Source organism: Arachis ipaensis, chromosome B9 (assembly GCF_059453495.1).
Source record: "Arachis ipaensis isolate K30076 ecotype BB chromosome B9, ASM5945349v1, whole genome shotgun sequence".
Classification (NCBI taxonomy): Eukaryota; Viridiplantae; Streptophyta; class Magnoliopsida; order Fabales; family Fabaceae; genus Arachis; species Arachis ipaensis.
The window spans coordinates 152535980-152549572 of record NC_142444.1 but is presented as its reverse complement, the minus strand read 5'-3'; the positions used below and the strand labels follow the sequence as shown (position 1 = coordinate 152549572).

The window sequence follows — 13593 nt, the reverse complement described above, 5'->3', positions numbered from 1 at the left end:
AATATTTTCGTGTTACACCTAAATTTGCTGCAAATACAGAAAAATATTTCCTCTAATGTTGCATATTTTTTTCTCTTCTTTTTTTTTCTCGTTTAGTTGAATGAATTTAAGTTCATCATCTTCCAAGCAATTTTGTACCATTATGTGTTTCTTCTTTTTCTTTGTTTGATATTTTTTGTTTTTATTCTTATTAAGAGAGTAAAACAAGAAGACACTTGAGAAGATAAAACAAGAAAAAAAAAGACGAATAAGAAAAAAAAAAGATGATGAAGATAATGATGATGATGAAAAAGAAAAAGAATAAGTAGCAGAATATGAGGAGGAGGCAGAACAAAAACGTAGAGAATGAACGAAAAGAAAATGCAGAGAACACAGAGATAGAAAAGAACGTAGATCGTAAATGTTGAGAAAATTTGAAAATGAAAACGAAATTCTTTCGAAAAAGACAGTTATGTATTTGTGCGTTGATTAAAAAGTTAGTTAAATTAAGAGGAGCGTGAGGTGAATTAGGGTAAAATAATTTGTATAGACTTGTATAAAAAAATGACTTGTATGTGAAGAATGGTTGATAATGAATACTTATTTTACTTCGAAAAAATATAAAATGATAATTACTTACTAGTCTCAAATTAAACTTTGATTTTGATAACGATTTTAAAATTTTTTTAAGATAATAATTACTTTGTGTATTTTTTTTAAATATTTAAAAATATAAATACAAAATCTGTGCACTAGTTTGTTTAAATTTACAAAAGAGTATGGAATTAACAGTTTTTCTCTCAATTTCCCAACGGTGGCCTTGTTTAATTGTTTTTTTTTTTCTATTATTATTTTTTCCATCTTTCAGAGACTACCAAATGGGATCAGGACCGGTCGATTATTAGGGTATGAAAATTTGATTTCATTGCGAATTAGGGTTTGTGATTGACACCTCGTTCTTTGTCTTCGCTCCATCCAACCCCTGAAATCCATCAACTTTTGCTATTTGTCTCGATCTCTCGCCATGGCGGATGGCTTCTGGAATCGGCAGCAGGCGCTTCCTCCTTCTTCCGCTATGTTCAAACGACCTCGTACTGATTTCGGTTCGTTCTTATCCCTCCTCCCCCGCCCAAATCCCCATTTTTCTTCAATGATGTTTACTTTTCCCGTTAAATGTCACGCATCGTCGCTGAAAATTCGTTTTCAATTGTTCAGATGGCAAAAGTTGAAATTTTTTATTTGGAAATTTCTTTTCTTGTTCTTGGATTACTAAGTAGTACAATTAGATTGATCTGTGATAGCGATTTTGTGCTCCAAGGAGCTGAAATTTTGTTGAGGTTGTGGTTATCTGAATTGTGTAACTTAGGGCACGGGGGATGTGTTGTGAATTGTGAAAAGAGTAAGTGTTTCTGTGAGCTTTACACGGAGGATAGTTTTTATTTGCAAATTGAGAAGGGGTTTCATGATGATATCTCCTTTTAAGCAATAATTCTTGGATTCTTGGTAATGCCTTAATGGTAATCAAATTGGTGGGCGACTTTGTTGGTAAGTGATGTATCAATAGATTATAGCGCCTGCATATCTATATCCTGCCTAGTATGTTTTCCTTCGATAGGAATTTGAGTTACTATTGTTTTAGAAAGTTTAATAGGTGAATATAATCATACTAATCATTTCTCGCTTTTGTGCATGGTGAATTGGTAAAATATTAGTTTTTGGGCTTTCAATATTAGGATTTGATGTAAGAACACAAAGGATCCTGTGGAGTTTTGAGTGTCAATTCTGAAAACAGATGAGCTATTCTAAAATGAACAAGTTGGACAGACTAAGAATATAGAGTTGCTGCCTGTTGTATAGTTGGTTGTTCCAGTAGTAAGTTTGAAACTCCGGAAGGTGGAAGGTGCATCTTGTAGCATGGACGTCTTATTTTTTAAGAGTATTTTGCATTGTAATTGTGGGGCGTATGTGCCATTTAGTTTGTGAGTCATGTAGCATCCAGCATAATTTTTAGTTAGATGTGGTATTTCAGTGTTGTCGGTGATTATCATAGTAGAAAAAGCTATGGTGTATGATATTGTAAATAGATGGAAGTGGTTTTTGTTAGAGACAGAGTGTGTGCTTCAGCTTTAGTTCTTTTTGCTAGTGAATAAATTGTAAGAATAGATTTTGTTTTGATGCAGAAATGTCAGCTTCTGGTCTGACTTCGGGTAATGAGATGCATAATTATATCGCTCGAGATGATGACCGCCGAATGATAAAGGACACAAAAACGCTTGGATCTGCTTATGACCGCTACCTTCAGAGTGGAGGGGTAACATCTGAACCCCTTTTATTTACATGATGCTTTTGTGCCTGCATGCACCTCCGTTGCTAGTTGTTGAAAATATGTCATGTTTTACTTTGAAGCAGCTTACATCTTTTAATTCTGGTGGAGAAGCTAGTACAATTGGCAATGTTGGATTAGGAAGGAGTGTTGGTGGGTTGCCAGGTCCTTCGCTAGCTGATTCTGCTGTCATGGGGCGTCCTGGGGGTGGTCCTCCTGATATTGCACGAAATGGACGGAATGTCAGTTATGGTGGTCAGTTAGATGCAGTTTCCAGGCCAGGACCTGAGACAGTACCGCTACCACCAGATGCTTCAAGTACTTTATATGTTGAAGGTCTTCCGTCTGACAGCACGAGAAGGGAAGTGGCTCGTATCCTTTTGTTGTTGATTTTGATTTACCAGATATGTTTATATTTTATTTTCTCATACCTTCATCTCTCTCTCTCTCTCTCGCAAGTTATTCAAATTCCTTAATGTCATCTTTAGATATTTTCCGCCCTTTTGTTGGATATAGAGAAGTGAGACTTGTGAGCAAAGAATCCAAACGTGTAAGTGTACTCTGTAACTTGTCATGCTTTTCCTGGCTTGGTTTGTCACTATTCTGGTAGCTTTTTGAAAGTTCAATTATGTTCTTCATGATGAAACTCCTGGTCATTGCAGCGTGGTGGAGATCCTTTAATCCTTTGTTTTGTGGATTTTGCAAACCCAGCTTGTGCAGCTACTGCTTTGAGTGCCTTGCAAGGTATCATTTTGTTTCCTGCTGTTATAGGAGATTAATTTTCATGTTCTAATTATATAATATTCGATTATTCGGCCTTCTATGTTAATATTAAGTAGTAATAAGTTTTAAATACCCTATAATTTTGAATCAAAAAATTAATTTAGTTATACTGAAATTCGATAAACAACTGCAGAAATATGATATGCTTATTTGACTAAGGAAATTTCTCGATGTTCTATTGAACTATAAGGATATCATCGTAAAAGTTGTAAATTATTGTTACAGTGGATATCATTACTTCAGATTTTAAGGTTCATTCAAACTATACTGTACAATAAATAAGTTCCAACTTCCATGATTTCTTAGAATGAGCAGACCAAGCTACCATCCTGCTCACTAATGACTACACCATCGTGATTGGAATGTAATCCTGTTCTTTAATGCTATGGCTTTAACATGGCACCACGAATCCCCGATCATCAAATATCGTGAAACTTTTTTTAATTAGTCCAAACCCCAAAATTCTATTCATTTTAGTGTAGTAGGTCATGTGCGTGGTCAGCAGCAGGTACTGGTACTTGCCATATTCGTTAGTACTTTAGTCATTCAAAGCTCGTAGATTTGGATATAATTGGTCAATGCTTTCTTCACAAAATTATGCTGACCCTGTGGTTGGATGGCACAGGTTATAAAGTGGATGAGCTCAATCCTGAGTCCAGTCACTTGCGGCTCCAGTTTTCACGGTTCCCCGGCCCTAGATCTGGAGTTGGACCTCGCAGCAAGAGGTGAGCTGGTTCACCTAAGGCATTTAGTTTTTTATGCTCATCATATTGTCCATGTCCTTTGTACATCATCTTCGCGCGGGTGCGAGAGTGTTCGTTAAATGCTTGATGCGTGCGAGTTTGGTTTAGTGTCACCCTCGTGGCTACAATCGCGACTAGAGTCCTTGACATGCGCATAGTATTATTAGAAAGGCCGAGTAATGAAACTCCCAATTACATTTGAGCAAATCTAACAAACAGATTTTGGGGTGGTCGTAGCCAAATACCGGTGTTGTATAAATATTGTTAAGTTTAATCTGAAACAGGATTTCTTGTTAATCGTAGCATTTGCTTTGAGATGTCCAAATAAAAAAGTTTGTTTCTGATTGGCAAATAATGTGTCTATATCCTTGGTATGAATTCTTTGGGAGTGTTCGGTTCTTGTTTTTGTTTGAGTAAATAACTATTTTTGACCATAGAAGATTTAAATAAATTCAGTAACCATCAAAATTTACCTCTGATTGACAAAACTAATAAAATGTTAACTATTAAAAAATTTCGCAAATATCCTTTTTCCTTTCTTCTTTCCTTATTACCTCTTTCTCTACAGAAATTCTCCCAACAATAACCTTTCTTCACATTCTCCTTACTCTTGCTCCTCCATCTTTAAACCCAAACTCTACCATCTCTACTGCCTTCTACCTTCTCTTCTCCATAACCAATTGTCCTACCAGTACGGTACCGAAACCACCTCCACAACCATCAAGAACCCGCTAAAATTTCAAACCTTGAAAATCAATAAGAACATCACCATGGTAGCTTCCTCGGTGATATCATAAGTACCCAACCATAACCAACCACATGCGCTGTAGAGGGTTTTGATGAGAGAATCGATCGGTATGTCCTAGAGTCGGAGGGTCTTGTCATCGGAGGCGGAGACCAAGAAGGGAGAGTCTGAGAAGGACAGATATGACCTGCTCAGGGCCCTCCTACTCTATCAGATTGCAGTGTCGAGATTGTGATGTAGGATTTATTTTCTATTTGGATTCGATTTTAAAGTGTTTTTAATAGCACTGATGGTGATAAGAGCAAGAAAATTTTATAGAAAGATGAAGGAGAAGGGTATCTAGAAATTTTTAAATAGAATTAATATTGTTAGTTTTATTAATCGGATATATTTTTGGTTATCAAATTTATTTAAATTTTTTATGACTAATTTTGTTAGTTACCTAAATTTTTTATGGTTAGAGATGATTATTTATTCTTTTTGTTTCTATTTTTAATGTTTTTCTATTTTAGTATTTTATTTTATGACCAAACACTAGAAAATAATGAAAATGTTTGTTTTTTGTTTTATTTATTTATTTTTATAAAATCTTAAAAAAATAAAACTATTGAAAATAAAAATACGATTTTTTTTTGGTCATGAAAATCAGACTTATCATTTACCTTTCTTTTTTTTTTTTTTGGACTGACATTTACCTTTCTAAAATTGACTCCATTTTTGTCGTTCACTCTCGGGATACTTGACATCAACTATATTTGTGACCTTCTCTTTGGTCTTCAATCCGTTTTTACAAATATTATTTTATGATATTTTATAATTTTTGGGCCTTAAATCAATCTTATATCTCAAACAATTAAACTAAATTTGGTAGACTATTGGGCTTATGTACTGACCAAAATAATAGAATACCGTTGGGCTCATGGGCTTGTGCAGATAATGGGAAAATGACATAATAGAAAGCTCCACTATAAATACCAAAAAAAAAAAAAGGACGCTCGTCTATTTTTTCCCTCTAGGTATGTGAGTGTTGTGTAGTGGGTTTCCTGTTTCCCAATTCCCAATGGGTTGGTTTTATTTTTTTGGTGTTTCTCATTTAGTTGGTTTGTGTGACCTAATATAGTTTCTAAAAGTTAATAATTTCAGACCAATTTTTTTCAATTTTAATATATTTGGACATAAATATTATATTTTAATATTTTAACAAGAAAATAATATAGAAACATTTTTGGTTTTTGGTTTCCTTGTTTTAATGAGGATACTGATATCCTTTCTATTTGATGCAATTTATTTTAACTACAATTTACATAGTCTTTTTTTCCGGCAACTACAATTTCCATCATCTTAAAAAAAATGTTATATTTAAAAAAAAAATATTTAATACAGGAAGTATTTAGGGAAAGATATTTATTTGAAAACACTTTATAACAATGAATAATACCATATAATTTAACTTAAAGAAAGCTTAAAAACTATGGCTTAGGCAAATAGGCAATAGATTATCATTTCGGATGATGAAAATTCAGTTCCATCTCTTTCAAAAATCGACTTCACATTGGTTTATATATAAATTTCTTTGACAGTTTGTGTAGTCGGCAGGTGGTCCATTCTGCTTCTTTTACGTACAAAGATTACACAAGTGAAAGAAAATTGGCTATGGTAAAAGACTAATAAAGTTAAAGCAATTATTGTTCATGTCAGAATAAATAAATAAATAAATAAATAATTGTTATTGATGAGTACTTTGTTTTGTTGTGATTATAATATTTTCATTGCAAGCAAAAACAACTTCTTCCATTTTGATGATTGATTATATATCAATAAAACGTCCCACACATTAAATATCACACATCCTATAAAAGGTTCATTTATTTTTTCGATTTTTTCCTATAATAGTTTATATGAAAGTTAGATGGTACCCTATAGTTGGACTACTCATGAACTTGCTGCATTACTTTCCTTGATTGTTAGAAAATTGGAAGATGAAATTTTAATTCGCTGAACTGTGGTGTTATTTATTATCCATCTGAGTGGTTTTACTTACTAAAATAGAAAAAGAAAAATTAATACACATCAGCATGATATCAAAAGACTAATAGATTGAACCAATGGATAGCTTCAAGTGCTATTTTTATTAATTAGAACTATAAATGCTGATCTTATATAATTTATCTCTATCAGCCCTTTTTCCCTTGGCATGATTGTAACTTGTCAGAATTTAATAATTTTCTTTATTTTCTTTTTCTTATTTCGTAAAATCTCCCAAAGCTAAGCAATAAACAAAATAGCCAATAAAATCATCATCCCTGCTTGCCTAACCTTAGCCATAACTCACTTTGTGTTTTCTTCTTATTTGTTGTATTGATTACAGTGGGGTCTCTTTTATTCAGTACTACCAGGGTTGTATTTTTTATTTTATTTTATTTTAATTTATATTTTAATTTTCTCCAATGTATTGGGGATTCCTTTGCCAACATCTATGTCCAACATACTAGGACATTGTAACTTGTAAGAAGTGTGCAGTTAAATTTCATGGTTAGATCTGGGACTATGATTAAAGACTTATATATATGTATTGGGAATTTTTTGGGATTTCTTGGACTGTAGTTCAATTCCAATGCCATGAAATTAGGTACGTATGTTGTATTTTAGTGACATAATTATATAATTATAATACATAGCTTAATTTGATTCTGCTGTGATGTGAAGTGATGAGCGAGTGATGTGCAACTTTTAATTGTGATACAAGAATATTTATTTATAGCAAAAGAACAAAAGGAAAAGCGTGTGTAAGAAACTTTAATAATAGGGGATCATTACTTAAGGAAACAATGGTTCTTTATTTTCTTTATTTTTTTTTTCACCCAAAAGGTGAATGATATTTCATATTTGGTGCTGTTGATTGCATGCACATGAATATGATTGCACTTCAAAGCTCTGGGGCCAAGCAATGAGAGGGAAAAAATGGAAAAAGGTAAGATCTGGATAAAATCACACTTGTCCCCATGTGCTAAACCTTGCATTTTTTCAAACTTTGGAAATCTTTTTCTCTTTATTTGCATGGCATCTGCAAAAGCATATACTCCTTATATTATCATTGTCTTCCCTTAATTAATTAATTAATAATTATCATCAACACTTGAGTTGCGTGCAACAATATCATTTCATTAAATATCACTACTTGATCTATTTTATGTATGTATATATATATAGTCATTTTACCGGTTATTTTGATCCTTTAATTAAAAAAAGAAAGAAAGAAAGAAAAATCCTTACCAACTAGGGACATGATTTATAGGAACTAGGGAGCATTATTAGGTTTTTAATTAGAGATGAGTCTTGATTATATACGTGTGTATTATAAAATTGAGTAATTATTAGTGTGATTAAGGAGGAATATGACGGTGTCAGCAATAATTAAGCAAATTTACGAGTCTTTAAGAAAATGTTTTTGGATTCTTTGGGGGGAGGTGGCTAGCTATAGGGAAGAGAGGTAATTAAGGGAAATAAGGCTGCGCTTGGTTCTGATAATAAGATAAGATAGGACACTGAGAATAAAATGTAAATGATAAAAATATAAAAATTAGTGTTTTTTATTTTATTTGGTGATAAATTAAAATAAATTATGAAATTTTAATTTATTTTTATTTTTTTATTCAAAAAATTTAGGAAAAAATATAATTATAAAAAATTAATAAAAATAATAAAATAACAAATAAAAAATAAATTGTGTTATTCGTTAATGTTTCAGTATTTTTGTTAGAATAAATATAAAATACACTAATTTAGTATCACTAGTAAATATAATTTTATATTTTTATATTTCTGTTTCAGTGTCTTATTCTTATAAACAAAATGCAGTCTAAAAGACAGAGATAAATTCAGGAAAGAGAGATATCTTACAAAGGAGTTAAATCTCAATTTGGCTCCTGAAATTTAGTCTGATACTCAGAATGACCCCACAATTTCGTTGGCTCCAATTAGAACTCCCAAATTTATAATTGTGGCTCTGACTTGCCCCTGCGATCATCTTTGTGGGTTAAAACTCTCTTTCTTTCCATTAGGATGATCATATGTTGCAAAACATCCAGAAAATCCTTACACTACGTGGTTTCCAAAGGGTTTGAGCGCGAAACCAATGCGCCGTCGTTTAAGTAGTGTCCACTATGTCATGCAATTGCGCTAGATCAGCATTCCGGTGACGGAGATGATCGCAGGAGTAAATTGGAGTCACAATTACAAATTTAAAGGTTCTAATTGGGACTAACAAAATTATGAAGTCATTTTGAGTATTAGACCAAATTTTAGGAGCCAAATTGAGATTTAATTTCCTTACAAAGTTACAATTTTACATATTCATTCAGTGAAAGTGGAGTCCACCATCAAAACACAACCAAATCCTTTATTACAGATATACTTTATTAAATTATTAAATATATATTTTTTTAATTTTTTTTAAATAATTTAGTATATTTAAATAAATTACTTAACCTAATATATGTAAATATTATTATTATTATTTTTATATAAAGATATTTTCGTATAAATAACAATCAAATAAATAAATAATCAAGTATTGGAATCATATAAAACTCGGAAACCTTCAGAAGAACCCAAATACTAAACACCAGATCGAAACTGAATCTGAAACTCGAGGACCTTTGAAGGGAGGCCACTGGCCACTTTGACTTTGGCTGCTTGCATTTTTGTTTGGAGATCACTTGGATAAAGACACTAAAAATATTTTTTTTTAGACGTTTATATGTGTTATGATATTATTGAACATTTTTATTAAATCGGTTAATAATTTATTTTTTAATAAACTAAAATAAAATTGGTTTATTATAGCAACAATAATAAATCTAATTGTCCGTATTATAATTATTAGACTCAATTTGATCCGATCGATTATATTTAAATTTTTTTAATAAAAAGATAAATATATCCCTGATTTTTGTTTAAAAAAAAGATTTAGTGGGTTATGTAAATTAGTCAGTTCGACCGGATTTGATAACAATTAAGTTTATTGTTATTGTTATAAAAAATCGATTTTATTCTAATTTATTAAGAAATTCAAAAATAACTTATTCATTAATACGTCCAATAACAATGCGACACATAAGAATGTTTTATGGGTTTTGATGGGAGCATCTTCCATTTTTTTTTAATTTGATATGTGGTGTGGATGCAATAACAATCCCATTCACTTCTATTTTAAGGCACTCTTCAATTGGATTATCAAGCACTTTATATTATATGTTACATATTTAAACTATAACTTGTATAATACACTTATTTTAGGTTATGTAAAGTATATTTTGTTTGTCTTTAATATTTTTTTAAAATATTTTTAATATTTAATTTTATTTCTAATGTTTTCAATTCATTCAATTTTATTTTCAACATTTTTTATTTGTATCAAAATTATTTTTAAAAAGTTTTAATTTTATTCCTAATATTTTACATAGAAATTTAAAAAAAAAATCCTAAGTATTAAGAATAAATTCAAATTACTTTTTAACTCTATTATTAAAGTGAATTGAGTGTCCATTAACACTCCATTCTTTAATTTATAAAATCTTAAATACCCCAATTAAATTAAAATAATATTAAAAAGATAATAACTAAAATGGTCTTATTTAATTTAAAATTTATAATTTTGTGTATGTAACATTTATAATGATAAATTTATTATATCTAATATTATATATTTATTATAGCAGTAATTAATGAATGTAAAAAAAAAAAAAAGTAAATCATGACTACCTATAAATAGGGATGGCAAAATTCTCTGAAACGCGGGGATTCCTACGGGGACTGCCCCGAATGGGAATCCGATTGTGGGAAATTTTTTCCGCGGGGATGGGGATGGGGGACAAAATTCTCCCGAAGCAGGCGTGGGGACCCGAGCGGGAATCCCCGCCCCGTCCCCGCTATTCTCCGAAATTTATGAATTCCTTGAATTATCATTAATAGTTTATTTCTCATATATGTTTTTTAGACATTTCTCACACACATATATATAAAAACCCAAAACTCCTAATCTTTATTTGCATAACCCTTCTTCAATTCAGAGATTCCTAAGGCAGTCCATACTTCATCCAACCTCTCTGCAGCCACCCCCTCGTTACCCTTCTCACCGCATCGTCACACCTCACCGTGCCATCACCCTTACCGCGTCGTAATTTCTTTTTGCGGCGTTCCTTTTCGTAACTCTGCCGTCGTGTCCATTCTCCTCTCTGTTGCCGCGTCTCCCACCTCATCTACTACTTTGTCCTTTGACTCGTCGTTGCGTCCCCATTGCGTTATTTCGAAAGAAGTCACCATTGTATCATTTAGACTTTTTTGTATAAAATCTTGCAGTTTTTGTATAAGATAGATACTTGTAGTTCTATTCATATGGAAATTAATAATTAGTTAGAACTATTATGTACATGGGGAATGGGGTCCCCACGGAAAATGGGGTCCCGTGGAGAATGGGGATGGGGAACAATATTCCCCCACGACGGAAAATGAGGCGGGAATGGGGAGCAAATCTGAGGGCGGGGATGGGGAGCAGGGAGGCACCCCCGCCCCCGCCCTGCCCCATTGACATCCCTACCTATAAATCTAAAATTTTAGCCCCAAACATTTTTGTTAAAATTAACGCACTTAGTCTATTAATTTAGAGAGGTAAATTTGTAACTTCTTTTAGCTCCCATCAATTCTGATAGCTACTTAACGTTATCAAATTAGCCGTCCGATCCACCTTGTGGCAGTGATGGAGTAGGTGTAAAATCTGCAGTGCCACATGGAATTATTTCTGTGTCGGTATAAGAATAAGCTAGAGACTTTAATTATCATCCTTTTCAATTATTTATGCCCCATTTTTCAAACATGAATAGAGCTAACTAAGCATAAAACAAAAATGAGAATGCATCTTCATTTTCTCTTGTATTGTTTTTTCTCCGATTCCCCGAGTATAATTATTAATTAATTAGTGCCCTGTAGCCATCAAAAGAATATGTTTTTAATTTTTCACCTTGCTACCTTGGGATCTTTGCTTCAATTGTCTTGCTTTCACATTGCCCATGTATTAAAATAATTAAACCAATACTCCTGTTTAGATATAATTAGTTATTTGAACATTTTTAATTAGATGCCTGTTATCAATTAAAGCAAACAAAAATTATTCATAATGATGATGATGATGATGATAAAAAGGGAGAAGTTATTTATTAATAGTTGATGATAAATTCATAAGGGATTAATTAATTGAAGACAACAGCATTGATTAGAATTGTGTTATAGGACTTGAGTCCAAATTTTAACTAGAATAGTATTTCTTACTCTTATAATAAATTGCATTATATTTATAGGATTTAGCTATTTTATGTTTGAATATATTTATACATTTAATGTATAAAAAATATAAAATAATTATACTTTTCATAATAAATTTTAGTAAAATATTTTTTTATAATATTTTAAAACTGCATCCTTATTACATCGTACATTAGTAAGATACATATTTATACCTCATTTTACTTTAGAAAAATTTTCAAGTATATCGGTATACTAGTGTTTCAATAATTTTTAATTGTTGATCTTAATTATAAAAAATATATATAATATATATAATTAAGATTAATAATTAAAAATTACTAAAACACCGGTGTATCAGTATATTTGAAATTTTTTTTTTACTTTATAGTTTATAGTAATAATTTTCGATATACATACATATTGAATAAGCTAAGTACGTATATAGTACAAGAGTTTGACAATAATATAGTAAGTAAGTTTCTCCAAGGAATATAATGTAATCTTGATTGCAACTTGCCACAGATCGGAAATGATATGGACTCAACTAAAAATAATTAGTTATCGTAATTAATTGTGTAAGCACTTATTTAATTTCAGTAACCTTATGAATATCTCAAAATTGTACTAATTCATAAACGACTTTGTACGAATATCTCAAATTTGACCTTATAAATTAAAATAATGTGTACTACATTTAGAGCTTAGCTGTAAAAGCCAATTCAAAGTTTTAAAGCGGTTTTGCGTGGCTTCTAGTGCTATATATATGCACACCTTGCAGACACCTTGATTGATGTTTCCCCAAAATTCACATGTTAACTACCCTACCAACTATTAAATAATCAAATTTTCTAGTATAGTCTTTTAATAGTTATACATTTACTAAACCAATTCCGTTCTTATTTATGATATTTATTATCAGAATTTAATTTTAATACATAATTAGTATAAAATTATACGTGCATTAAATTAAGTATGATTATGCTAGTAAAAAGAATTATTTTTTTATTCACTGTGTGAATAATCATTCGAAAAAATAAATGTGATTAGACGATTGTGTAAAATATTTTATATTATATTATTGTATCAAAATTAATCTCTTATTATAATATTAATAAAGTGTAATCATACCATTATCATTGTTGAATTTGGAATTTAAATTTTAAATTTTAAATTTTACTTTAAAAGGTAAAATATGTTCTATCTAGGGGTGGCAATGGGTAGGGTAGGGTAGGGTTTGGAGTCAACCCTAACCTTACCCGCGGATTGAGATTTTTATATAAACTCAACCTAATCCTACCCGCTCTTAACCCGCGGATACCCAATTCTACCCGCGGGTTACAAAAAAATGCAACGTTATTATATAACTTTATGATAATTTAAAATAGAACTGATTTTTATGTAAAAAAAATTTATTAAATTATCAATTAATGATCTTCTTTTAATGACTAAGGATCTTTTGTATTTAGTGAGAAGTTTTTAGTTCATATCCACTTAAAATATATTTTTATATAAGTATATAACATATACATATATAGGGTGCGGGTTGATCGGGTAGGGTTGAGACTCAACCCGCACCCTACCCGACCCGCACGAAAACCCTACTCGCACCCTACCCTACCCGCTGCGGATCGGGTTGGTAACCCTACCCAGGCGAGTGGAGTCGGGTTGAGTACCCGCGGGTAGGATACATATTGCCACCCATAGTTCTATCACTATTT

General features: G+C 31.4%; 1 protein-coding gene across 2 annotated transcripts; it reads left to right on the top strand.

Annotated features, from left to right (window-relative positions):
- Positions 1 to 742: 742 nt before the first annotated feature.
- Positions 743 to 7765, top strand: LOC107618803 (RNA-binding protein 2). Of its 2 annotated transcripts, none has more exons than XM_088499657.1 (7): positions 743 to 1082; positions 2160 to 2290; positions 2389 to 2674; positions 2791 to 2852; positions 2965 to 3046; positions 3711 to 3810; positions 7506 to 7765. In XM_088499657.1, the coding sequence occupies exons 1-7, from the start codon at positions 1004 to 1006 to the stop codon at positions 7522 to 7524; spliced, it is 759 nt and encodes a 252-aa protein (XP_088355783.1). In that variant the 5' UTR covers positions 743 to 1003; the 3' UTR covers positions 7525 to 7765. The 2 variants fall into 2 exon arrangements, with proteins under 2 accessions (XP_088355783.1, XP_016176452.2); XM_016320966.2 differs by lacking the exon at positions 7506 to 7765 and adding an exon at positions 6942 to 7268.
- Positions 7766 to 13593: the final 5828 nt, after the last annotated feature.